Source organism: Anser brachyrhynchus, assembly GCF_964034855.1.
Source record: "Anser brachyrhynchus genome assembly, chromosome: 27".
Classification (NCBI taxonomy): Eukaryota; Metazoa; Chordata; class Aves; order Anseriformes; family Anatidae; genus Anser; species Anser brachyrhynchus.
Genome location: NC_137720.1, coordinates 822,144 through 847,999, shown reverse-complemented (window position 1 = coordinate 847,999; position 25,856 = coordinate 822,144). Strand labels below are relative to the sequence as shown.

At 63.9% G+C, this 25,856-nt stretch overlaps 2 protein-coding genes and 1 long non-coding RNA gene across 6 annotated transcripts; 1 reads left to right on the top strand and 2 right to left on the bottom strand.

Moving 5' to 3' along the window:
• Positions 1–7: 7 nt before the first annotated feature.
• RHOC (ras homolog family member C) lies at positions 8–8,895 on the bottom strand. Of its 4 annotated transcripts, none has more exons than XM_080569430.1 (5): positions 8,874–8,895; positions 1,826–1,983; positions 1,369–1,489; positions 961–1,091; positions 8–737 (listed from the first exon to the last, which is right to left on the bottom strand). In XM_080569430.1, exons 2-5 carry the CDS (start codon positions 1,979–1,981, stop codon positions 564–566), a joined length of 582 nt encoding a protein of 193 aa, XP_080425556.1. In that variant the 5' UTR covers positions 1,982–1,983; positions 8,874–8,895; the 3' UTR covers positions 8–563. The 4 variants fall into 4 exon arrangements, with proteins under 4 accessions (XP_080425556.1, XP_080425555.1, XP_080425557.1 ...); XM_080569429.1 differs by lacking the exon at positions 8,874–8,895 and adding an exon at positions 8,611–8,743; XM_080569431.1 differs by lacking the exon at positions 8,874–8,895 and adding an exon at positions 2,321–2,342.
• LOC308183406 lies at positions 2,487–11,137 on the top strand. The gene is made up of 2 exons (XR_013942432.1): positions 2,487–8,005; positions 9,732–11,137. It is a non-coding gene; the product is annotated as an uncharacterized lncRNA (long non-coding RNA).
• On the bottom strand, positions 9,903–19,125 carry PPM1J (protein phosphatase, Mg2+/Mn2+ dependent 1J). The gene is made up of 10 exons (XM_080569398.1): positions 18,839–19,125; positions 17,333–17,459; positions 16,610–16,933; positions 16,056–16,168; positions 14,470–14,554; positions 12,613–12,731; positions 12,368–12,431; positions 12,034–12,141; positions 11,718–11,869; positions 9,903–11,428 (listed from the first exon to the last, which is right to left on the bottom strand). Exons 1-10 carry the CDS (start codon positions 19,108–19,110, stop codon positions 11,281–11,283), a joined length of 1,512 nt encoding a protein of 503 aa, XP_080425524.1. The 5' UTR covers positions 19,111–19,125; the 3' UTR covers positions 9,903–11,280.
• Positions 19,126–25,856: the final 6,731 nt, after the last annotated feature.

The window sequence follows — 25,856 nt, the reverse complement described above, 5'->3', positions numbered from 1 at the left end:
ACCGCAATTACTGAAATACCAGTTTGCATTTATTCTCCCAATTACACAGTTCAATTTACTGGTGCTAAGTCCGTAGTGATTCAGCCTCGGAGGCGGCTGGACAAGGCCCTGCCCCGGCACCAGGCCTGGGGAGTGCTCCTGGCAGCGGCCGGGCCCGGCTGTGCCCGGACAGGGCTGAAAGCTGCCCCGGGCAAGTCCCTGTAAAACCCCGGTGGGCGCCATCCCCGTCAGGGGCAGAGGGCTGGGGGCCCAAGCAGACCATGGCCGCAAGCCGTGGGGGGCGGCCAGCAGCCCCCGGGCCGTAAGCCCTGCCCAGCGCACGGCACAGGCAAAATCGGGGGGATCGGTATAAAACGGGGCAACACGGAGCTGCCCGAACGCACCGTGCTGCCTGCGGGGAGCGGCAGGGACTGAAGGCATTGCCCCCCCGGCAGGGCACAGGGATGCCCGCGTACCTGGGGCAGCTCTCGGGAGGAGGGTCCAGGGCAGCTGCGGGCAGGACGAGCTCTCGCTGTGGTGTCTGGACGCTGCTCAGGGCAGTGCCCGCCTCGCCGGCCGGCCGCTCACAGCAGCGGGCAGCCCCTGCGCTTCTTGTTCTTCCTGACCTGCAGCCCCGCGCGGGTAGCCATCTCGAAGACTTCCCGCACGCCCTCCTTTGTCTTGGCCGAGCACTCGAGGTAGCCGAAGGCGTTGATGCGGTTGGCCATGTCTCTTCCCTCCTCTGGCTTCACGGGCTCCTACAGGGCATCAAAAAGGAGGCTTGGGAACATCACCCGACGACAGCAGCGAGAAGCACAGCGACGGCCTGCGGGGCATCCCCCAGTGCCTGGACCAGGCGCTGCAAGAGGGAACCCCGGGGAGGTGGCACAGGGAGCGGGGCACCCAGGCCCCAGCCCCTCGCACACCGCAAAGCCAGGACCCCCCCGACGGCCACGCGCCCGGCTCCAGCGCGTTCCCCACCTGCTTCATCTTCGCCAGCTCCCGCCGCGTGTGCTCGTCGTTCCGCAGGTCCTTCTTGTTCCCCACCAGGATGATGGGCACGTTGGGGCAGAAGTGCTTCACCTCCGGGGTCCACTTCTCTGGGATGTTCTCTGCGGGAGGCGGCGCGCACCCACTGAGCCAAGGGGCGCTGGGATGCGCAGCAGCGCGGTCCCAGCCCAGGCTATGCCCTCCCCAAGCTCCCCAACCTCGTGCGTTCCCAGCAGCTTCTCAGAGCGCACATAAAGCCAGGGGGTGCAGTGGGGAGACCTGACACCCCCGAACACACTGGCACAGGGTCTTCCCGGAGCTCAGGGTGGCGGCAGGGGCTCAGCCAGCAGCACCCAGCTCTGCAGGACCCCAGGTTTCCCCTCTTTCCCTGGACCCTACCTAGGCTATCCGGGCTGTCGATAGAAAAGCACATGAGAATAACGTCCGTGTCTGGGTACGAGAGGGGCCGCAGTCTGTCATAGTCCTCCTGTCCTGCCGTGTCCCACAGCGCCAGCTCCACCTGCGGGGCAGAGGGACATGGCTCAGCAGCTCGCAGACCCTGCAGGCAGGCTCGTCGGGCCCGGAGCATCACTTTATCTCCCTCGGCTATAACCAGGGTCCTTTTCAAACTGGGGCAGGTTCAGGGTGACCCAGAAACCCAGGAGCCGCGGGGCTCCCGCCCGAGCTCTGCCGGTGCAGGGAGCGTCGGAGCCGCCCAAACCTCGCCACGCTGCCGCGCCGGGTGGTGGCGGTGTGCGAGGGCACGCTGTCCCCGGAGCGCCTTCACCACCACCCCCCGCAGAGCCAAGGGAACAGGGGGACAGGGCCAGCCCCGGTGCCCAGCCACAGCCCTCACCTGCTTCCCGTCAACCTCGATGTCAGCAATGTAGTTCTCAAACACCGTTGGCACGTAAACCTCGGGGAACTGGTCCTTGCTGAACACGATCAGCAGGCACGTCTTCCCGCAGGCACCGTCTCCCACGATCACCAGTTTCTTCCTGATGGCTGCCATCGCTGCGGGAACGGGAGGGGACGGGTGAGCAGGGCCGCGGCCACAGGCAGTGCGCACACCCGGTCCCTCCTGGCCCCGACACCCCACGGTCTCTTGCGCAGCTGCCCCGGAGAGCGCACGACCGGGCACGTCAGCACACCTCGGCGTGAGCAGCTTCCAGGGCAGGAGGCAGGCAGCAGGAGAGCAGCCCACAGGCACTGCAGGGAGCAGTGCAGCTGGAACCAGCCCCACATTTACACCCACCACTGCAAGGAGCGCTGCGTGCAATGGCCCAGCCGCCGCAAGCGGTGCAGAGGCTGCATGTGGGGACCCCCTGCAAAAGCACCAGCTCCGCCTTACCGAGACGAGCGTCTTTCAGCCCGTAACGCTGCAGAGCGCGGCTGCCCAGCCCCGGCCACCAGCTCCCCCAGCTGAGTTTTCTCACTATGCCACCAACCCAGGCACACGGGCTGTGTGGTGACCTCAGTCGCACACACCCTCTGGTTTTATTTTCAGATTATAAATTCTTCAGGGTGTCACCCGGGCATGCTCACTGGCTCCGAAATAATCAGCTCAGTGGCAGGAGCGCGCCAAGCTGAGCTTTCGGGGCCCTGAGCAAGCCTGACCTGTGCCTGGCACCGGGCGCTGGGCTGGCCCTGTCCCAGCCCTGTCACAAAGGAGCCTTTGCCACCCGGCTGGGAACTGACACCGGGGCAGGAGAAGCTGCCAGCCATGGCTCAGCAAGCGGAGCCGAGCCCCCCAGCCAAGCCAGCTGCCTTCTGCCCCTAGTGAAATGGATGCTCCCCTGTAAGTAAGACTACGCCTCGCGTCCCTGAGTTACAGGATGCGATTACAGCTGAAGCTGGGAATGGCCCAGCGGGATGCCAGGAACTGCCTGCCCTGAAGTCTGATCGAGCAGCAGAGCTGGGATCGCAGCCCTCCTCGCCCTCGGGCTGGGACCCAGCAGCCCTCTGACACCTCCAGGCCCCAGAAACTTCGGTCCAGAGCCTGACCCATTTCTTAGGCACCCGCATGACACCATTACTTCTCCATCCCTGCAGGAATCCAGGGCAAGGCGCACGATGACAGCTCACGGTTTAATCCCTGGGAGGGCACGCACTGCTCTGCGGGCTGGGGAGGCTGCAGCTCACCAGAAAGCCGCTCGCAAGGGGCCGGGCATGAAGGCAGGGGCTCCGCTTGCTGCGGAGCTGCGGCAGCCCTGGCAGGCAGGTGTTTGCTCGAGGTGCTGGGGTGATTCAGCTGCCGTGACCCCGCGGGAGGGACGCGTACACCCACGGCTCGGAGCTGCCACCACTCCCCCAGAGCACGCTCAGGATCCTGGCAATGCCCCACGCTGCGCTCAGCCGGAGCCCAGCACACAAACAGCTCCTGCGAGAGAAGCCAGCGTCTCCCAGGGCGACTACACACACACCCTGCCCTGACATAAAGGAAGGAAAAGACAAAAACACGAGTAAGGCTGCATTGTAATTAGCTGCAAGCGAGGGATTAAGAAACTAGACACTGTGGCTGACTTGCATTTCAAAGCAGGCTGCAGAGAGCTCCTCTTATCTGCACACTTAGCAGGTCACCGCCAAGCTGCCTCTGCCCCACGGAAACCTCCCAGGGCTGTGCCCCACTCCGCAGCCTCCCACAAACCCTCCCGGGGCTCAGCACCACCGCAGCTCCCGCAGACCGAGCAGGAGACAGAAAGGTTTCATCCAGATACGGGCTCTGGCCACAGCCCCAGATCTCCACAAGTTATAAGCACTTGGGCTGACAAGGTGAAGCACAAAAGTTTTGTGGCTGCAGACTGCTGTAGAGGCATTAATAAAAAGAGTAAGGCCGCACTTGTAATGAGAGAAGAGAGAGGACCAAGGGCCCGGCAGGATCCAGCAATCCTCCACCAGAGCCTCACACGCAAAACTCTCATCCCGGTGAGCAGCGTGCCCCAGCACGGGGCGAGCACGTTTGTGCACCGCCGAAGCTGAAGAAGGCACCCGAAGTGCCCAGCAGGCTCCTTGGCCAGGCTGAGCTCTGAGGGGAGCCCCCCGGCGCGGCTCACACCCCACGTCCCCCTGCCCTCCTCCTCCTCCTCCTGCCGCCCCACGGCTCCCCAGCTGGGCCAGGAACCCCCCCGGCCCCACGCATGGGCAACCAGCCGGGGAGGGCACCAGGAGGAGGCACCACGTTTGAGGTATGGAGCCAGGGAAGGGATGGAGCAGTCTGCTGACTCCTGCCCTCGGGGAGGGGGGGCTCAAGGGTGGCATATCCCTTGGGATACAAGAAATGCACCCCCCCTGTTGCAAACCAGCCTTCTCATCTGGGCAAAGACTCGTCCACTCACCTGCCACCATCTCCACAGCACAGGAAAAGGAAAGCTGGTGGGCAAAAATATCTACTAGAAAATGCCTTTGCCCACAGTAAAATGGGATTTGCTGCTTTGGTATCCCACACCTCAGAGTGATGGAGGAAGAAAGGTGCTGTGGGAAGTGCTGGTATCTACCCAGTACAAGGCAGGGGGAGACACATCCGCAGCACAAGGCACAGAGAGCAGCAGCGGAGGCAGGCAGCCCGCGTCCAGACAGGGAGACGAGGTCTGCCCGTGCCGAGCCCGCAGGATATCTGACTGAGATCTGATCCGCACACAGCCACGCGGCGCGCTGGGGGCTGCCGGCTCCCAGCGGAGAGGGGCTGCGCAGCCCGGCCCCCCCCCACGGCCCCCAGCAGGAGCTGACAGGGACAGGGCTGGGGCCGGGGCCAGCACCCACCCTGAGCAGCGGGGCCCCAGCAGCGCCTCGAGCCCTGCCCGCGGGTGACTCACGGGGCAGAGGCACCGACCCGCCCAAAATCTCAGCACAACTCATTCCATTACTCAGCCGGGTGGCCCAGAAATAGCCCATTGCTAATGCGAGGCCAGCCTCCAAAGGGAGGGCGGGACAAGGCCGGGAAGATTTTGAACTCTTCTACCATTAACCACCCGGAGTCCCTGTAAGGGCTGCTGCCTGGCCACAGCCGCAGCGAGCCTGGCGCACACAGCACCCCAGGGCACAGCGGGAGCAGCGCCGCGGGTGCCTCAGTTCAGACGCCTTGTGCTCCTCCACGGAGCGCATGAAACGGAGTGGCACCTGCCTGCCAGCACCCGGTGCTGAGCAGCACTGACCCAGCCTTTGCAAGGTGCCGGGGCTGCAGCTCCGCAGCCGGGCCGTGCTCGGGCACGCGGGCACAACGCGCGTCTCGTGGCACTGCCGCTTCCCCCAGCGCTGACTGCCACGGGTCAGCGCAGCCCAGCCCCGAACGGGCAGCACCTCCTGCAAGCCAAGAAATTGCAAAACGAAACAAAATCGCTCCGCTCCATCCTCCAAGCACCTATTCTAAAGTCATCATCATAAAAATAGCGAGGGCTCGGGCACAGCTGTTACGTGATCAGCCTCTCCTGAGCCTCATGCCTCAAAAAGCGAAGTTCCTGCTGAGCAGGAAACGGGGAATTCCTCCGGAGCAGGATGCATCTTTCATCTAGTTTCTGTTACCAGATCTCAGGAAATGGCAGAGGGAGACATTAGCGCTTTGAAGAAGGCATCGGACCTTCGCAGGGACACCCGGCGCTGCCCCACGGCAGGGCTGGCCCCGGCCCCGCTCAGCAGCCCCCCCCACCTGGGACCAGCAGCAGTGGGCAGGGCGAGGCAGAGGCCCAGCATCGGGCAGCACTTGCACGGCCGCCGGCCTCTCCTGGCAGAAGACAGAGAACAGGCAGGAGGACAGGCAGGAGGACAGACCTGGGGCTCGCGGCCACGTCCTGCCGCGGCAGTTTGCCGAGCTGTCAGAAGACAACTCCCTACAGGCTTCCTGACAGACCGTCCAAAACATTTCTCCGCCTCTGGCACCTCTGTAGTCACTCCTCTAGGACTAGGGGCTAACGAAACACTCAGCACCACCGTTCGGACCCCACCGCCTCAGACACCGAGTTCACTACGTCCCCAAAGCTGCAGGGCTCACAGCTGGAGGGGGAAGCCAAGGGCCCGGCTCCTGCGGCCCCAGGCAGGGCTGCGGCCGTGGGGGCCCCCCCAGCGCTGTGGGAGGAAACCGAGCCTTTGACGGGACCGAGATAGGCTTCCGTCCACTCGGCCCTGCTGTGTCTTCAGCTTCTGCTAAACTTCCAGAGGTTTAACAAACAACAGTGCCCCGGGTACTCAGGCATCCTGGGTACTCAGACTGTTTTGATTTAACTTCTGCTTGGGAAGGAGCCGAGCTAATTGCAACACACACCAGGTTCAAGGCTAAAATATTCACGAGGAATTTAACTGGGTTTCAAATCCCCCAAAGCACAGGCCTTCAGCTCAGGCAGCGCACCCCGTAAGGCAGACGAGATCCAAGGGAGCTCGCGGCACCCAGAGAGCAGGAAACACTAGCAGGGAACACAAACAAGGTTTTCTACCCAGAGCAGCCGAGGACAGGCTGTCTCCACTTCTAAACATGGCTTTGTGTGTGCAAAGGGCTGCTGCCACATCCCGAAACGCGCCAGGCGAGGGCACATCAGGACAGGTCCCCAGGAGAGAGGCAAACAGGAGCCGCTTTCGGGCAGGCGTGGGTCGGTGCTGGCGCTGCCAGAGCCCAACGGGACCGGGGCTGGTGACAGCACCCCCAGAAACCCCAGCAGGGGGGAGGCTCCCACCCCACCGACCGGTTGCATGCAGCTCTGCGACAGCAAAGCGGGGAGGCTCACAAGAGTGTTTCACGGCTACTGCCGTCCCTGAAGCTAAAATCATTCTAAGGGGACTGAAGGCGTCTGGGGACAATGGCAGGGGTACGCAGCTATCTGCGTGAATCACCAGCAGCAAGTCCCACAGCGCCGGACAAGTCCCTGGCTCGGGTATCAGGGGAATTCTTAAACAGAAGCAGAAAACCATTCCAACAGCTGGAAGGGAAGAGCAATGCCAAAGTGAAACACCATGGCAGTGAAGCTCCGCTCCGAGCTCCTGGGCGTATCTCGGTCACGATACCCTGAGTGCTTGTGTTTGTGGGAAAACTTGTGCCTGCTGCTCGCTGCTGCCAGGGAGAAACGCCGCGGAGCGCACAGCTCCCTCTTCAACCCCCTCCAGCCCCTTAGAGCAGCAGAGCCCCTCCTGTGCCAGCCAGGACCCCGTGGGATTATTGCCCAGCAAATCCCACACGGCTTGTTTTGCAGGGCTGGTAGTTTATGTGCAGACACTCAGAAATCAACACATTATACAAACACTATCAGGAACAAGGACTCTTATTGTAATTAACTTAAACGTCTTCTGTCGTATGATGACACCCAAGGAAGCGAGAGCAGGATGACCGCTCTTGGAGCAGTGAATATACCGCAAGTGCACAGAACCTTTGAAATGAAGCTCACAGTTCTGACTTCAGGACAACAGCCATGGACTTCGGACTTTTGGGTATCACTGGGCTAAAGAAGAGAAGCTAACTTTTTATGTATTGCTGCTGAACTAGTAAAGCTACCGAATGTATTTTATTTTAACTGGGCATACTGAAAACAATATGAGCAAAATACGTGGCACAGCAGGAGCAGGCAGCAAGGAACACCCCTCCGGCGAGCCGAGGTGGCAGCGAGCCCTCCTCCTTCCCACTTTGGGCTCCGTTCGGTGTCTGCTCGCCTCCTGCCCTCACCTCCTTCCCCAGAGGCCATCCTTACCGCGCCTCCCGCCAAGGGCCAGCCTTCCCCAGCTCACGGCAGCGCGAGGACCTCGCCGAAAGCTTTGGTGCCCCAATCGGAGTGGATGCCCGGAGTGGCGCAGTGCCTCACAGCCACTGCCCCAGGGCCAGCCAATATTTGCCAACACCTTCCTTACTCTCCATGTCAACGGGGCCTCCCCAGCGCAAACTGCAGGCCACCAGGTGAGGCCGGCTAAACGCCCCGGATAACCTGTTGGCAGGCAGTGGCTTGGCTCCTTCTCCACTTGGAAAAGCATTTCCCTGCAGGCGCCGAGGCTGTCAGGAACACGGGCTCAGTTTCGGGCGTGCGCTTAGCCCTGCCAGCCGCAGCGAAGAGGGAAGAGCCGAAAGGTGCGCTGAAACTGCCGGGACCCCCGAAGGCGCCTGGAGGAAGGGGAAGGCGGCGCAGAGCCGCCCGCAGAGCCGCCCAGGGCCCGGCCACGGCTCGGGGGGCTCCGGGGGGCTCCGGGGGGCTCCGGGGCCGCGGGAAGGGCTGGGGGGGGGGCTCGGGAAGGGCTGGGGGGGGGCTCGGGAAGGGCTGGGGGGGGGCTCGGGAAGGGCTGGGGGCCCGCCGGGCGCTGGGGCAGCGGCGCGCTCATGCTTTTGGAATGCGCCCCTGCTCCTAGGACATTACACAGCTGTCCGCCACCCCCCCCGGATAAATGTTTAACACCGAGCTCCGCGGCGAGCAGAGCCGACTTTGTCCCTTTTTCTGGAGCAGGCACGGCGGGGCCGGGGCCGTTCGCCCCCTCGGGCCTCGCCGCTGCCCAGGGCAGCCCCGGGGACCCCCCCGAGCCCGGCCCCGCCGCGGTCCCCCCGGCGCTGCCCCTCCCAGCGCTGCCCCCCCCCCCCCCCGTGCCGGTGAGCCCCGACCCCCGCCAAGCCCCCGGCCCCGTCGCTGCCCCCACCGCGCCGCGGGGCTCCCCCGGCCTCCGCGCCCCGAGCGCTGCCCGCACCTCGCTCCGCCGCGGCTCCGGCCCCGCTCCCGGCCCCGGCTCCGGCCCCGGCTCCGCAGCGCGGCTCGGGCGGGGCCGCCCCGGCCTGGGGCCGCCCGCGGGGGGCGGAGCGCGCGGGGCCGAACCGAGCCGAGCCGAGCCGGGACCCGGCCCCGCGCTGCCCCCTTCGCCGCCGCCCCCGGCGGGCTGAGCCCGGCCGCCCGCGGTCCCCGGCCCGGCCCGGCCCGGTGCCCCCCCCCCGAGCTGCCCCCGGGTGTCGTTACCGACGGGAGGAGAGCGGCAGCCCCGGCACCGGCCCCCGAAGCAGCGGCCGCGCCCAGCGGAGCCGGGGTTGCCTCACCCAGACCCCGCCGGGCAGCCCCCAGGGCGGAGAGCGGCGGGGCCTCGGCAGCCCCCGGCCCGCAGCCCCCGGCCCGCAGCCCCCGGCCCGCAGCCCCCGGCCCGCAGCCCCCGCTCCCCCCCCGGCCCCGCACGGCCCCCGCCCATCCCCGCGGCGCGGCCAGGGAGCGGCAGCCCCGGTCCTGGCCCGGGCCCCGGCCTCCGAACGGTTTCTATTTTCAGGTCTCGGGGACAACTTTTCCTTAATTTGTCGAGCCCCAGGCCAGGAGCTGGCGCCAAAGGAAATGTTTCCGTAGTAAGAAAGGGAACCGCAGAGGCAGCGCTAAATGCAGCCTGTGCCCACGCCGCCTCGCCTCACCCAGCAGCTGCGGGAGGCAGAGCTGGTTCCCAGCCAGCGGCAGCCAAGAGCGACTGGGCTGCACAAACTGGGGGAACTGGGCTGCACGGGCAAGCATCAGCCCAGGAGCACCAGGGCGGTGGGTGCCACTGGCGGGTATGCGAGCGCAGGGGTGCTTCCAGCAGGCAGCCCAGCCGGGAGGCCCCAGCTCCCACAGCACCGGTGGCACAGCCACAGGAGGGGGGCCCGTGGGCAGGGAGACCACCGTGGCGCTCGCCAGCCAGGGTCACCGACCCCCCTGTGGCCCTGCCCAGGGAGCGGGGGCTCCCGGTCCCCACGTGCGAGGGTCCCAGGGTGCTCCGGCTGGCGCAAGGGCAGGCGGACGGCAGCTCACATGATTACCGAGCCTGCCTACACAAATTAATCAGCACTAATTGGATTTTAGGTAAGTCTTCTTTGCAAGAGTTCTGCGAGTAAGTCTTTGAAGTGGGATTGCGAGTGGCACCTTTATTTAAACAGTGCTACGCCAGGACAGCTGCTCCAGTCCCAGCATCTCTCCCTGCTCCCTTCAGCACAAAAACGTCAATAGGTTAAAACCTCGCTGGATAGCTTTCACTTCCACTAAGTGCACCCAGTTTATTTACATCTCGCTGATTACAAGAGACAAACAACATTCACCAGAGGTGACACTTGATGAGGGCTGGCCGCACCCAGTGACAGCAGGACACGAACTGCTGGTGCCACGGGGCCTTTCAAAGCAAGGGCCGGGGCCCGGCTGTCCCCCCTCACCCCCCGGCCACGACGGCAGCCCTCACGTTTTGGTGGGATGCGACACTCCGCAGAGGTGCAGGTCAGAGGTATGCAGGATGCAAAACAAAATAGTACGCAGAGAACAACTGCTGCTACAGCTCTGCTCAGCGCCAGCTCTGAGACGAAGGAAAAGGACGGAGCTGTCATTTTTTCCCCCAGTGACAACCAAGCTGCTTTTATTGTGGGTTCCCAGCCCTCAGCTAAGCAGATCCATGCAGCGTGTTTAAGCTGCTAAGCTTGGCTGAACGGGGCTGCTCTGCAACTGCTGCTCAGCAGTGGCCAAATTAGAACTGCTCAGAAACACAGACCTATATTCCTACCAACCACCACCCCGTACCGAGAAAGAATTTAGATGCTTCCCAGCTCAGCTCTACAGTTAACAATAAATAATTGGCTCTAGAAAAACAGCAGTGATCCAAGGCATGAAGAGCTGTGGTGGGCAGAGCCCGTGGCACAGCCAGGGGCTGGCAGACACGTGCAAGTGCAACAGCTCCTTTCCTACCAGGTGCTCGCCATGCACCGCAGTGACTGAGCGCTGCCACGTCCTCCCAAACCCAAGACTGTGACCAAGTGCCCGGCTGGGGACAGAGGCTGGAGGAGCCCAAGGGAGCAAGCACAAGGCTAGGGCATCAGTCGTGGGGCTCACCCCCCACCCCAGCACCCCCAGGTGGGCTGCTCAGGGCTGGGCACAGCCATCCGGACACAGCACCCGGCCCAGCGGCAGCAGTTTCAGTGTCCGCGGTGCAAACTTCACAGGGCAGGGCCAGGAGGAGGTGACTGCAGCAGCAAGTACAGGCCTCACCAGGCAGGAGTGCTCGGCCTCCCAGCCCGATGGCTGTAACCAGCACCTCCCGGCCAGGGCGAGGTGCCAAGCATGCGCTGAGAAGCCAGGGAGCATTTGGGCTCTTCACAGCAATCAAGAAAATGGCAGCACGAAAAACATCCCCTGAGCCCAGTCCCCGCTCTGTCCAAGGCCCTTCCATCTCTGCAGGGTGCTGGGACGCAGCAGGTGAGGGGAGCTCCGGGCAGGGGCTGCGAGGGCCGCAGGCGGAGGCTCCAAGTTTCTCCTTCTTGTGGTCAGCTCGGGAAACAAGCGCTGAAGGGAGAGGTGCCCCGAGGCAGCGCCGGGTCCTGCTCGCGTCCGTCCAGGCAGCGCGAGCCCCTCTGCCCCGGGTCATGGGGCATCACGTGTAGTTCCCCGGGCCACCCAGGGGGATCACGAAGACAGAGATGTCATCGCCGGAGCCCAGCCTGTCGTTGGGCAGCCGCCAGCCCCGCTCCTTCAGGACCCCCCTGGAGCGCACCACCAGCTCCTGGGCCACCATCGTGTACCTGGGCGGGCAGAGCACAGCACAGGTCAGCAGGCCCACAGCCAGCAGGCTGCGAGGCACCACACTGCTGGCCTCAGCAGGGAAGGAGAAGCTGGAGGAGCCAGAGGTGCAGGAAAGGCTCCCTCAGAGAGATCCAAGTTCAGACGCACGCATCCAGACGTGTGCTGTGTACTGCGGAGCAACAGCCCCAAGGCCAGCGGGTACGTGGCCACGACACTGCTCCAGGGAACAAGACCAAGTGGGACGTCACAGTGCAGGCCACGCTTGTCCCCTCCCCACTCGCAGCTCACCTGCACAGGTCATTGGGCTCGTAGCTCGTCAGCACCTCCATCACCACGCTGGCCACCTCCTCGTCGTTGGTGACATCCCAGAGCCCGTCGGTGCCCAAGACCAGAACGTCGTCAGGGCAGTGCTCGTACTGCGTGAGGTCGTAAACCCTGACCTGGGAGGGAACAGGGCAAGACACGAGAGTGAGGGCAGACGAGGCTCGTGGACAGCCCCCCGGCACCGCCACACGCTCCAAGCGCACCGCGAGGCCGGGCACCCCGACCGGCTCCAGCCATCGCAGGAGCCCTTGGGCGAGGAGCAGCCAGAGGCCAGGCTCACCTCTGGGAAGCAGGACAGGAAGGGCTTGATGTGGATGTTGGAGCTGAACACCTTGAGGTCGTGGTCTCCCAGGCCGCGCGTGACCCCGATTGTGGCCATCACCCGAGCCTGGAGGAAGGCGAAACCAAAAGAAAGCTTGAAGCTGCTTCATCTCCACCTCCATCCCCAGCTGAGAAAATGCACGTGGTGTTGGAGCTGCGACAGCGCTAGCAAAAAGGCGCTGCATCCTGCAAGTCAGCACGGGCAGACTGGAAGCAGCCCCGCGGTGCCACCACACCGCCCCCCTCCCAGGCAGGGGGACCCCGCCCCGCACAGCTCATGCCCAGCACTCTACCTTTTTGCCTTCCCCATAGATTAGTGGAAACTTCAGGTCATCCTCTTCGATCTTTTTGTAAGCCCTGGTTAAAGCAAGCCAGAGGCAACGTGTCAGCAGGCGGACAAGAGCTTCCAGCGCCTCCCCTGTGCGCTCAGGACACGGACAGGTGTCCCTGGACAGGACACCAGGTGCCCGGCATGCCCCAGGGCCCGCACGAGGAAGGGAGCTGGAGCCGGCAGCCTCCGGGGGGGCAGCAGGGTTACCAGCCGTTCATGTTTTGGTCTCTGTACAGCATCTTCTTCCCCAGCTCCTTGGGCTGGATCCTGCGGGGGAACTCGAGGTGCGTGAACTCCTTCCCCAGCAGCTCGGGCCTCAGGAACGCCTGCAGGACGAAGCAGAGGGCTCAGCCGTGGTGCCAGGAGCAGGGTCCTGCCAGCATCGCCCACCCCCTGGGCTGGCATCGCCCACCGGGCACCCCCACGCCGCACGGGACAGCCGGCACGCCAGCCTGCTGGGAAATGGGCTCGGTGCTGTGGGGTGGGGGTAACATCAGCTGCTCCAACTGCAACGCCAGCAGGGAGCGGTGCCGCAGCCTCCGAGGCACCCTCCTGAGCTACACCCAGAGGAGAGGAGCAGCTCGGGGTGGCCATGCCAACGCTGAGCAAGGAGTTTGGGGAAATAAACCCAAAAGGGACCATAAAGAGGGCAAGTTCCAGGAGAAGGTGGAATTGGCCCAGGAGGAGGCAGAGCTGCAGACCTCCCTGGGCCCTGGCTCAGCACGCAGCGCGGGGCTCACTGGGCGAAGAGCTGAGACCTCTTCCCTGAGAGCACGCCCTGGCTGCAGCCACGGCCTGGGACGGGGAGCGAGAAGCAGCACAGAGCCTGTGCCAGGACACCCACCGGCCCCTGCCGTGTCCAGGTGACCGCCAGTGCTCCCGTGAGCATCGCTACCCCGTGCGGAGCTGTCACCGCGCTGCTCCTGCAGAGCCGGGGCCCCCCAGGGACCCAGCCCCGGAGCCACCTCCCCAGCACCCTGCGGGTGTCGGCCCCAGCTGCATCCCACCGAAGCCCCCGCCCCGCACCCAGCAGACCCCAGCACGCCCTGAGCCAGGAAGCCCCGGCCGAACCCCGCGCCAGCAGCCCTGGAGCTTCCCCAAGCACAGCCTGCAGGCGCCAGGGATCGGGACGGTGCTGGAAAATGCAGGTGGAGGAAGAGAGGAGATGAAAGAAAGGGGAAGAGGCCTCGGGGAGAAGGGTGGTGTTGGTGCAGAGGCACGGAGAGCCCTGGCCACAGCCTGGCCACAGCACGGCGGAGTAAGCATGCGCCTGGCCCTCTGCCTGCGTGCCCTGAGCATCGCAGCCGGCTGGAGAGGATCCTGCTCACAGCAATTTCTTCCCCGTGGTCATTCAAAAATAGATTTGAGAAAAAGTGCCTTAGTGTTTTTCCAAATACGCTGCAAGCCAGGAAATCGCATCCAGCAAGACCTCCTCTAGCAGAAACGCCTCCTCCTCCGTGCTGCCATCAGAGAGGTCTTTATAACCTTAAAAAGTCTCATTGTACGGCACAGAAAGGTTTGTCCAGGACAAGCAGGAGAGGGAGCTTTCAGGAAGAAAGCTAGAAATCCGCTGGCACACTTCAGCTGCCCCCCAGGGGGCATCCAGGCACGAAAGTAGGACTGAGCACAGCGCTGTGGCCCCCCCAAACACACGAGGGGGCACCACAGGTGGAGGGCACGGAGCCACGCTCCCCTGCATGCAGGGACACAAAGCAGCCTGGTGTGGCACGCAGGCAGGACGTGGTGCCACCACGGGGAGGGGACACTCTGTGGCCCTAGGGTCAGAACCGGACGAGATGGGCTGAACCAGCTCCACGCACTCCTACCAACACGGTGCCAAGAGCCCGGCATCCCCGGTCCCACAGCGAGCCAGGAGCCCGGCAGCCACGGCACAGCGAGCGGGGGCAGCTCCCGGGCAGCACCCCCCGGCCGGGACGGATGGGTGCCGGCAGCAGGGCCCCGCACCCCGCAGAGGGGACAGCCCCGGCAGGGAGCACGGGGGGACTGCAGAGGGGCCGGGAGGTGGCTCGGCAGGAATGAGATGAGAAGAAAGGTCTTTCTTACTAAAAACTGCAGCCTCTGCCTCTCTGTCTCTGGAGTAAACTCCCTGGACATTGGAATGATTTCCCCGTTACGGATGATAATGGCCCTGCAATGAAACATGGAAGGATGAGATTAGAGAGGAGGAGAGGGGATGGGGTGGGCTGGCTCAGCTTGGGGCAGCCCCGCTGGTTCCCTGCCCGGCTGCCCCAGGGGTGCAGCTTCCTCCCCCTGCTGCGGGCCCTCTGCCCAGCCCCAGCTGCAGGGACAGCAGCTCCTGGCTGGCACAGCCCAGCCCTGCAGCCGGCACCCAGGGCAGGGGAGAGAGGACGAGAAAATGGAAGGGAAGCACGGGGCAGAGGGGATGGAAAGCAAACTAGAAGAACGGATATGGTTAGAGAAGGAGCAGCACAAAGGTTACAAAGCCTCCGTCAGCAGGGGAGTTGCACACAGGACAGGCAGAAGTCACCAGCTGCAGGACAGGGGTGCAAGCGCCCAGCCCGCACCCACACCAGTGCTGCAGGTTAAAAAAGTGTTTGATGGGTTAAAACAATGGCTGTTTATGAGATGTTTCTGGAGGTCTGGGGGCATCGAGGATCTGATACCTGTGGCCCATCTGCCCCACTCACTGTCCTCTCAAGGGCTGCAAGTCCCCTCCAGGGACACAGAGCCCAGGTGAGGCTGGCTCTGGAGGGCTTTGGTGCCCGAGGAGGGAGCGCAGACCCTCGCCCAGCTGCATGGCTACAGCCGTGGTGTCCACGCACGCTGCCTTCCCCGGGCACTGCCAGCAGCTGGAGCCGCAGGCAGAGCCCTGCACCTGAGGGCGAGCGGCTCCCCTCCAGCCCCAGCCTCTCCCTGGTGGTGTGGTCCTCACCCAGCCCCGCAGCACCCCACTGCCCCACGGCAGACTGGCAGAGGCCAAGCACAATCCCTGCTCATCACCTCCAGCCTCTGCTCGCGGCTCCTGCCCACGCCGCTCTGCATACCCCCAGCAGAAAGGCACCAAGATCTCCTCTGCCATCCCAGGGCAAGAAGCGTTCAAAGCAGCTTCGCCCTCCGTGTGAGACGGAGTTGCCTTCCTGCTGTTTCTCGTGCGGTATGAACGCACCCAGAAGCGACTACAGTAATGCACCCAAGGAAATGAATTTGTCAGGCAAAATCCTTGGCCTCCAAGCTCCCTCGGGCCTTGACTGCACACAGATTTGCACGTCCTGATAGAATAGTTCACTGGTATGAAATGTGCCCTAAAATTAATGCTCGCACATTTTCTGCAGCTTTGTTGAGGGCAATTTTCACTCTCCATCTTACAGCCCAGGCCAGCACCGGTGGCAGGGGCTGGTGTGCGATTCGGAGCCATCTGCGAATGCCACACTGCTGAGAAGGAAGGTGGCAAGTCCCAGATTTCAAGAGGAAATTCCGCAGCCCCTCAGTGCACCAGGCAAACACGGAGAGTATGGTGAGGCATGGCACGGCACGGCACGCTGTCCTCAGGGCTCGTGGCCAGGCCGCAGGTTGCTCTGGCTGCTCCTGCCCTCCCCCAGACAGCCCAGCTCCTCACCGCCCTGACACTGGGGCAAGCCCCGGTACGGGGGGAAGGCCGGGGGCTGTACCTGCTGTCACCAGCGTTGGCCACGTAGAACTTGCCCATGAGGTAGACGGCGGCCAGGGCACAGCAGCCCCCGGAGATGCTCTGGGACGCCCGCTCCTGCGCGATCTGGTTGTCCTGGGGAGACAGAGAGCGGGTCTGGGCAGCACGAGCAGCAGCCCCCACCAGCAAGCAGAGGTCCAAGCAGCCCAAAATAGCGTCCTGCTGCTCCGTCAGCCTGAGGCCAGGCACCTTGCCCCACGCAGCCTGGGGTCCTGTGGGCAGCAGGGGCACGGCTTCCTTGGGGCTGTGGAGCAGGCAGGAGAGAACAAGATGGGAAAGGAGCAGCTGGGCACTGCTGGAATGAAGTGCAGTCAAACCCTGCACCCACACAGGCCCCGAGCCCAAAGCCTCTGTGCTTTGAACCCCTGAAATAGGGGACAGCATCACACTAGGGCAGGAGCTGCCCTGCCAGGAGCCCTCGCTGCAGACCTGCCTCCTGCTGGAGGGGACAGAAAGCAAAGCAAACGCTCCCAGTCAGCGCCCAACAGGCGTCCTCGGAGGCCAGGGATCGCTCACCATGTGCTTGAAGGCATTCTCGATGGCACCGATCACCAGGCTCTCATGAGAGACTGCTTTCTCCAGGTGAAAGCGTGGCAGAGCATCGCTGGGGACCTCTCCATTGTCCTCTGTGACGGGTGCCCGGCTCAGCTCAGCTGCGCCAGCCCTGGCATCGTGCTGGAGGCAGATGGGAGGCGGGGAGGGGTCCTGCAGGATGTCCACGAGGTCCCGGAGCTGCTCGCAGATGTGCAGGTGGAGCCTCCTGGATGCCATGACGGCAGCACCGCTGCCCGCGTGGCCATCAAACAAGGCCCAGTAGTGGAAATAAAAACCCTTTCTGCCCTGCGGGGAGAGAGAGGAAGGTTCAGCGAGTGCTGTGAGGAAGCAGATGGTGGGCAGCAGGGAGCAGCTGGGGCTACTGCTGCAGAGCGAGCGGCTGGGGACACAGACATAGGGCTCTGCCTCTGCCTCGCGTGTCCCAGCGCAGCGCGGGCAGGAGCGACGTGGGTGGCTGACGAAGGGCATCTGGACAGGGCTGCCGCTGGCTCGAGCCCAGCCCTGCGCTGACACCCGGCACTGCCAGCGCCCCGTCTGCAGCAGCTGGCTCCTCTGGGGCAGCCCGCAGGGGCACAAGGGCCAGCGCCTCCCAGTGCCAGCCAGCCCCAGTCCAGCAGCAGGGCACAGCCGCGCGTCCCCTCCTGCCGTGCAGCCGCTCCGGCTCTCACCCCGTGCTGCTCTCACCCCATCCAGCTCCCCGCTGCCATCCCCGGAGGGTGGGTGTCCCCTGGGGCTCGGCCTCCTCTCCACAAACACCACCTCGCAGCACGCCTGGTCCTCGTTGTGCTGGCTCTTGCCCGCATTTATCACCCTGCAAGGAGGGAACGAGGTGTCAAGACTCGCTCTTTCGCACCCAAAATATCAGGTTTTGCCCACAGGTACTCCAGAAAACCCGACCCTAATTCACTCGCTGAGAACGGGGGTAAGCCAGGCTCCTGGCCACGGCAGGGGCCACCCCAGCAGCACCTCACCCCCCCTGCCCCATTCCTGCCCCCATCCCCGCTCCTCGCAGGGGCTCCCGTCCTGCACAGCAGCAGCCAGGCGAGCAGAGGTCCCAGGCCGGCCGCGGGGGCTGACCCGGGGCAGTGGCAGCGCTTGCTCCCTCTGCACCGCGGGGGCCAGGGACAGCGGCTGGTCGGGCACCCGCAGAGGGAGGTGGCCAGAAAAAGGTGCCTTTGCCGCAGGTCCCCACCACTGCCCCAAGCAGAGCAACTGCCTGAAAACCTGCAGCAGCCTCAGCACACGCACAGCCAGCCGGGGCTCAGACACTGCGCAAGGGGATTACGGCCTCACCGTCAGAGCAGCACTGCTCAGAGGGAGCAGGTGGCTCAGAGGGGAGGAGATGAAAATGAAACCAGCAGAACTTTTGCGAAAAGATTCACATCGACTTTTTACAGCTTATGCTGGCAAAGCAGATTTCAGATCCAGATTGCCAAACCTGCTCACGGGGGGAGGCAGTAAATGTGCACAAGAGCTATTTGGGCACGGACTTTTCAAGCGGTTTGCAGAAAGAAGTAAGTCTCAAGACACAGAAGAGAAGTCCTGCTGCCGAGCAGAGGGCGGTTTTCGTTCGTTCCCCCCAGAGCCTGCAAGGTTCCTGCTCCCCTGAGATGGAGCACGGGGCACTCCTACCCCAGCACCTCCCCGGCCAGTCTGCACCTCGGGAGGCTCCCAAGGCACCGGGCAGAGCAGCTTGTGCGCGGGACGTGGGAGCAGGCTGGTGTCACGGAGCAGTACCGGTGGCCTTCCCACCTGCCTTCGGTTCGGGGTGAAACTCACCCCCAGTAAAAGGAGAAGAGAACCCGGCCCTCGAAGGGGAAGTCGGAGTCAGGTCCTGTTCCCAAGACGGCTTCAATTCCCTCCTCCCCCCCTCCCGGGGCCTGCGAGAGATCGAGCAGTTCCTTCCCCCACCCCCCCGGTGTCGGTTCCCCGTCCGTGGCTCCGGGCACATCGGTGCCGAAAACAGCGGAGCTGGGAAGGCGGCGGGCAGCAGCCCCCCCCCCCCCCCCGCACAGCTCGCCCGGCGGCAGGCGGCCCAGGAGCCGGCTTCCACCCGCTCGTCCCGTCCCGTCCCGTCCCGTCCCCCCGCCCCGATCCATCTCTAAGGGCCCCCCCGGGGCGTCCCGCACAGCCGGTAACGGGCGGGGGGCACCGGCCCCGCGCCCCCCCCTTCCCCCCCGCCCCGCTCACTCGGCGTAGCCCGTGCTCCAGGGCAGGCGGCGGCGGCCGTCGCGGGGGCTCTGCACGGCCCGGCCCGTGTGGTCGTCGGCGCGGCGCAGCTCCTCGGGCGTCAGCTGCAGGAAGGCCGGCCGGCAGAACAACGCCGCCGCCGCCGCACCCCCCCCGCCGCCGCCGCCGCCCCCCGCCCCGCCGCGCCGGGGCTCGGCCGGGGGCTGCGCGCCCGCCCCGGGGCCCAGCCCGGCCACCAGGTGCGCCACCGCCGAGCGCACCCGCAGCAGCATGCCGGGCCGAGCCGTGCCGTGCCCAGCCGAGCCCGGCCCCGCCGCCCCGCCCCGCGCCCCGCCCCGGTTACCGGGGCCGCCGCCGCCGCCCTCCCCCGGCGGGAGCCGCGCTCCGGGAGATGCGCAGCGCCGCCAGGCCGGGCCCCGGCAGCGCCCCCCGGGGCGCCCGCAGGCCGGGTTAGCCCCACGTTAGCCCCGCTCCCGGCCCCCCGGCTCCTGCCCGACGCGGAATCAGGACCGGGGGGAGGCGAGGTCAGCGCCGCAGCCCCCCCGGGGCGCCGCTGGGGACCCCCTGCGGGCAGCCCGCCGCTCCTCCCGCCGCTCCTCCCGCCGCTCCTCCCGCTGCCAGCCCCGCAGCAGCCGGCACGGCGCGGGGCAGCGCTGGGAGAGGCCGCGGGAGGCGGAGGAGCAGCAGGGAGAGGGACGCGCGTGTGCTGCCCGCGGGCTCACCCTGCCCACGCGTGCCCGCTGCCCTGCCCTCGCTCTGCCGCAGGTGAGCGGACGGGCTCCCAGGCTGGCGCTTCCCGGGCTGCAGCAAAGCCGCCTACTCCGACCCGGCTTCTACTTCCCCTGGCAGGTGCCTTGTCACTCTCCCTGCGCTCCTCAGCGAAACCCAACCCACTCGCAATCGCGCCAGGCTATTAATAACTGGCCAGCCTGCAGAGGAGCAAGGAGCTGCCGTGACTAAGGGCTGGGAGCAGAACCTCTGCCTTCCACTGAAGCTGCAGTAGGCCGGCCCCGGCTGGGATGCAGCTTTAACTGAGCCGGAGTAACACGCTCCCGCTGGAAGACCTGGCAGCTCAGACGGTGTCTCTTGCACAGCCTGACCTCAGCACCTCCCTTCCTCTGGGTTCCTATGACAACAGCAAAAAACCCGCTGAAAAAACACCGTGTTTCCCTGCTGTAAAGCAGAATTGAGTTTGTTTGCTAGGACCTGCGTGCTCCAGTGCTCTCGGTTCTCCAAGGGAGCTGCTTTCTTCCTCTCTATACAGGTCTTCTGTGCTGTAAGGTCTGAGCAGAAGCACTTCATGGCTACCTCTGTAAAGCTCTGAGTGCTTTAGCCTGCACCCTTGGCTAGATCTTGCTTAATTATAGCAGACTGTTAAGGTCAGCCTATGGATGCTATTCAGTACTCCCTGTATTCCTTTTATCCCTAGCTTCAAGTTACTTAGCAGTCTGTCACATTAAGGTCCCCACCTCGTACCCCCCCTTCCCACTCTGCTTTCTGATGCCTACTCTCAACGCTCCTGTTTGAAGCTCTTGCTTCGTTTCTTGCCTTCTTTCGCACCACCTGGCTGTCCCCGCTGTTGTTTGGCTCCAATTAAATTATTCCCTGCTCTTTCTCCCACAGGAACGAGGGAGGCTTGGAGGAACTGCTGGTCTGCAGCTCCCTGAGCCGGAACACGGCTAAGGTCAGGCTCCTCGCTGCATTTCGATAGGGGGTCAAATTTCCCCGGCCCTTTCTATCTAACCGTAGGGGCCTCTGAACCTCTGCTGCCGGCCCGGAGCTGGCTGAGACCCTCGTCCTGCCCGGCTCTTCCTCCGCCTCCTCGCTGCGCCACCCGGCAGGAGCCGCTGCGCCCCTTCCCCGGGCTGCGCCGCGGCCGCCCCCGGCGCTCCCCTCCCCTGCCTGCCCCTTCCTTTGCCGCTACGCCGGGGGGGCGCGGGGCTGCAGGGGGGGCGCGGGGCTGCAGGGGGGGCGCGGGGCTGCAGGGGGGGGCGCGGGGCTGCAGGGGGGGCGCGGGGCTGCAGGGGGGGGCGCGGGGCTGTAGGGGGGGGCGCGGGGATGTAGAGTGGGGGCGCGGGGCTGCGGGGGGGGCGCGGGGCTGCAGGGGGGGGCGCGGGGCTGCGGGGGGGGCGCGGGGCTGCGGGGGGGGCGCGGGGCTGCAGGGGGGGTCGCGGGGCTGCAGGGGGGGTCGCGGGGCTGCAGGGGGGGCGCGGGGATGTAGAGTGGGGGCGCGGGGCTGCAGGGGGGGGCGCGGGGCTGCAGGGGGGGCGCGGGGCTGCAGGGGGGGGCGCGGGGCTGCAGGGGGGTCGCGGGGCTGCGGGGGGGGCGCGGGGCTGCAGGGGGGGTCGCGGGGCTGTAGGGGGGTCGCGGGGCTGCAGGGGGGATGCGGGGCTGCAGGGGGGGGCGCGGGGCTGCAGGGGGGGTCGCGGGGCTGCGGGGGGGTCGCGGGGCTGCAGGGGGGTCGCGGGGCTGCAGGGGGGGGCGCGGGGCTGCAGGGGGGGTCGCGGGGCTGCGGGGGGGGCGCGGGGCTGCAGGGGGGGCGCGGGGCTGCAGGGGGGGGCGCGGGGCTGTAGGGGGGTCGCGGGGCTGCAGGGGGGATGCGGGACTGCGGGGGGGGGCGCGGGGCTGCGGGGGGGGGGCGCGGGGCTGCAGGGGGGGGTGCGGGGCTGCAGGGGGGGCGCGGGACTGCAGGGGGGGGCGCGGGGCTGCAGGGGGGGCGCGGGGCTGTAGGGGGGTCGCGGGGCTGCAGGGGGGATGCGGGACTGCGGGGGGGGGCGCGGGGCTGCGGGGGGGGGGGCGCGGGGCTGCAGGGGGGGGTGCGGGGCTGCGGGGGGGTCGCGGGGCTGCAGGGCGGGCGGCGGGCGCTGGGGGGCGGCACAGGCTGCGCCACGGCCCGGGCGCTCTCCCGGCCCCCCCCGGCCCTCCCTTCGAGCCCCTCCTGGCCGGGGCTGGGCAGGGCCGGCCGTGCCCGGGCCCCGAGAGCATCCCGTGTGGCGCCGAGGTCGCGAAGCAGCGGCCTGGCAGGGCCGTCCCTCCCCTCGGGGGGCGGCCAGCCCGCCCCGAGCCACCAGGATGCTTTCCTTGGAAAGAAGGAACTGGAAGCGTCCGAAACGACTTCTGTGCGAGGCTGATCTTGTTTTGTAGGCATGCTTTTTTCCCGTTATGCTAAGCACTGCGCAGAAAGAATGGTGTGACATAAAAACACGCTGCAGGAATGTTCCCTGAAACAATGTGTTGCTAATAGCTGTTTTCCAAGAAAGAGAGCTACGTTTCCTCCTATTCATCGTGCCCGCAAGCTCTCTGGGAGGTTTCCTCCTTGTCTGCCGTCCTGGTGAGCCTTTTCGCAGTGCCGCCTGTGTGCGTGCCGGGGTTCGCAGGCGGTCACAGGCTGAGTCAGGCTGCAAGTGCTGGGGGGCAGCTCCAGGAAAATCCCCTGTGGCAAGCTGGGACGTCATCTGCTCTGCCCTCGCGTTTCCCACTCCAGGATTCCCGCCTGGGATGGCCTCTGCCCCCTGCTCCCCGGCTCAGCCAAGCCGCCCGCCCCGCCTGCACCAGGAGCTCACCCTGCTGGAGACGGCTCCGGGTGCTCCCTCTGCCTTACTTGGCAGACCCGCTGTCCTGGAGAATCCCACCAAAAGCCACCAGCTTTCTGCTTCCAAACTCGGTCCTGGAGGCATCTCCGCCCCCAGGCTGTAGCGAGCTCCTTCCAGCACAACAAAACTGCCGCAGCTCCCCTCGAGTGGGCGATTGCTTGCGTTGATCTAAACCCGGGGGTTCTGTGTGCCGCTCTGCATCATCTGAGGATTTCTGCTCATGCTAAACACTGACTAAAAACTAGTAACAAGGGAATTGGGCTTAAATTTTGCTACTTTGCTTCATTTCTCGTGCAACTGCTCATCATTAAAAAGGCCTTTCTAATGTTCGTCATTCCTATGCGTTGCTGGGTCCCAGAGGAGGTAGGATGAAGCCAGGGATATCTGAGCTGTAATGCACTTTCTGGTAAGAAAATGTGAAAGAATGACATGTTGGTGGCATTTAAGCCAGTATGGAAGTAGATTAAACATCTTGATCATAAAAGTACCAGAGGATGTTTTAAAATAAGCTCTTTGCAGCAGTGCATTAGTCGACTGCACAGCTTTACTGTGTAATGAGCAATATATTAATTTATAATTAGTGTAATACAGTGAAGCTCAGCAAATAGCTCTGCACTCTGGATAATTCATCAACAGAAGAAGCAGCTCTTAATGGTTTCCAAGGTTTGCCTGTCCCCTGTAATTGGGAAGTTCAGAATTTATTGTTATTTCTTTTAAGGGATAATGTGATTGCAACCACACATCTTTATTCCATGTCTGTTCCTGCTCGAGTGCAGAAAAGCCTTGGGAGCACTGCAGCTCAGGGCTCGTCCGCGACCTCTTTGCAGCTTGTGGCAGACTGAAGGACCCCGTGCAGGTGCGTATTTCCTGCAGGCTTTTACCACCACCTCCCTCTGCTGCAGAGGGGGAGGTCAGCAGGTGAATCTCCTCGAGTCACTTGGCTTTTGCCCCTTCTCTGATGCTACCAAAACTGACTTACCCCTTCCACACCGCCCGAGGGATCTTTGTGCTAAAATCTGCTCTCAAAGGCTTCAGGGGAATGAACAGCCCCCCGCCCCCTCCCTTTCTCTTCAGTGAAATAATGGACTCCTTGAAGAATCATAGCCAGGAACGAGAACAGTGTTGAAGACTGCTGCTGGGAAGTCTAACAAGAAGTCAGGGGGGAAGAGAAATTACCGTGTTCTCTTCCACCGGAATTTAAATGAAATCTGTTTAACTGAAGTCTTAATTCTTCCCCTGCATTGGAATGCTGTGATCTGGAAAGCAGCACGTTTGTACTTCTGTACTATTACATCAATAAAGAGCTTGATTTTGTATGCTTCCTTATTGAATAATCTGCCCTAATTTAATTGGAATTTGGCTGATGTGAAAGGTGGTTTTGATTGCATTTGCTCTTGATCGTTCCCATTAAAACTTTGTGATCTGGAAAGTAATATGTTTGTATTTACTTATCACAGCAATAGAGACTTGAATTTGTGGACTCTCTGTCAAGTTACCTGATGAATATAAACAGCAGATTTAATTTTGTTTCATATCGATTTTTGCCATTATTATTAAAACTCTCTGATCTGAAGAGTAAGATGCTTTTATTTCCTTAATATCTTATAACTGGAGTTTGGATTAATCTTGCAGAGCTTTTTCCCTTTCTTTTGAGCAGCCAGTCTAATCAACTGGAACTTAACACGATAATGCAATTTTCCCCCTTAAAAAAGGGGGAAAGAAACTCAGTTCCATTTAGTGAAATAGCAGAGGAAATGTGCTCTTATCGAGGGCTTCTTAACACCAGGAGTACTTTTGCCTGGCTTCCTGCACGCACTTAGGGTGCCTCTGCCCAGGGAGAAGGCCAAGGAGGCAGCTGCTTGGGGCTGCCTGGGGCCAGGCAGTGCCTCTGTGCTCAGCTTCCTCCAGCACTAATCGTTTTCACTGATCTGGACTGGAGACGCTATCAATCAAACCAAGATTAGAAAGGGATGAGCCTGGGCTTCTGCTGCGGATACATGGAGGGGAGAGAAACCTTCCCAGTGGGGAATACTGTCTGTCCTGCATCCTTTCCTAGGAAAAAAAAAAAAAGCTGGAGACATTGGATGGAAGGCCTGTGGAGACAGAGGCTGTGGTTTGCTCTAAGTGGCTGCAGAAACTGCTTGGATCAGAGAAAGAAAACCAGGTCAGACGATGAGGCTTGTCAGACGCACGGAGCATGGGAGGAGCTGGAGCCACAGCCCAGGGGAGCAGGATGGAGCCAGGCCGGGTCCAGTGTGCACCAAAGCCACAGGAAAGGGTGCTGGGTGGCAGCAAGGAGCCCCGCTGTGGGGCAGCCTGGGCTTGTACAAACCCAGGCACTACGAGCTCCTGGCAAGGGTGGCCTGAACGTGGCACTTCACTGGGGGGCTCAGCAGAGCCCAGTCCAAGGCTGGTGCCCTGGCTGGGGAAAGGGGACGTGGAAAGGCTTTGGTGATCTCACGGAAAGAAAACGGCCATGAGATTTGCAAGCTGCCCACGCGCGGGTTGTCTGAACAGCTGCCCTTGGCCTGTGGCTCAGGTTGGGCTTTGCTGAGACCTTCCTCCTCCGGGTTACCCCATCCAGAGCTCCCAGCTGGCTGGTGGCGTGAGAGGTCCGGGAGTAAACTGTGAGCTGTCCTCAACACACAAAGACGCAAACTGTTTGGGATAAAGCAAAGAAAATGACTTATACCTATTTCCAACCTGTCTCCCCAGCTGACCTGCGGCTGTGAGACCAGGTCCTGTCCCTTCAGTGCCACACACCGATGGCAGCGATCGCTGTGAAGATCTGACCTCGCTTTCCTTGTCTGCTGCTGTTTTACAGCCTGCTGCTGTCCGTTGTCAGAGCTCTGTCCTGGGGTGACCCACAAGGGGTTTTTTAGGGGCCAGTCTGGGAGCTGCTGTGGGGGCACAACCATCCCTGGCCCCTTTCTCGGTCCCTTGTGCCAGGCGTGCGGGTCCCGCGGGGCTGGGCGCGGATCGGTGCCGGTTTTGGCAGCTGTCGGCTCTGAGAAAGCTGCGGCTTTGGTGGGGCCACCGGGAAGCCGGGGTCCTGCCGTCCGTGGGGGGTGCTGCGGGAGGGGGACCCGCTGTCTGTCTGGCCGCCCGTCTGTCCCGTGCCGCGCAGCCCAGCCCGCTCCCGGGGCAGTCCCGGGGCCGCCGCACGCCGTGTTTCGGAGGGAGGGACGGGTCCGGGGTCAGGAAGCTCTCCAGCCTACCTGACTGACAGCACCGACCGCCCGGGGCTAACGGGGGCGGGCCCGCGCCTTTCCAGCACGAACTCTCGACGGGGCCGGGGGGTGGGGGTGGGGGACAGGGAGCTCCCGCCGGTGCCGGTGCCGGTGCCGGTGTCGGTGCCGGGGCGGCGGCAGGCGGCGCTGCGCCCCTTCGCGCCGGCGCGGGCACCGGGGCCGCCCGGCTCCGCG

Excerpts from the sequence above, each read along its gene's own strand:
- RHOC (XM_080569430.1), bottom strand. The coding sequence starts at position 1,981 with ATGGCAGCCATCAGGAAGAAACTGGTGATCGTGGGAGACGGTGCCTGC. Across the intron at positions 1,490-1,825 it reads TCGAGGTTGACGGGAAGCAG|GTGGAGCTGGCGCTGTGGGA; the intron begins GTGAGGGCTGTG and ends TCTGCCCCGCAG. Across the intron at positions 738-960 it reads AGCTGGCGAAGATGAAGCAG|GAGCCCGTGAAGCCAGAGGA; the intron begins GTGGGGAACGCG and ends GATGCCCTGTAG.
- PPM1J (XM_080569398.1), bottom strand. The coding sequence starts at position 19,110 with ATGCTGCTGCGGGTGCGCTCGGCGGTGGCGCACCTGGTGGCCGGGCTG. Across the intron at positions 14,555-16,055 it reads GCCAACGCTGGTGACAGCAG|GGCCATTATCATCCGTAACG; the intron begins GTACAGCCCCCG and ends GTTTCATTGCAG. Across the intron at positions 11,429-11,717 it reads GAGCCCAATGACCTGTGCAG|GTACACGATGGTGGCCCAGG; the intron begins GTGAGCTGCGAG and ends CTGCCCGCCCAG.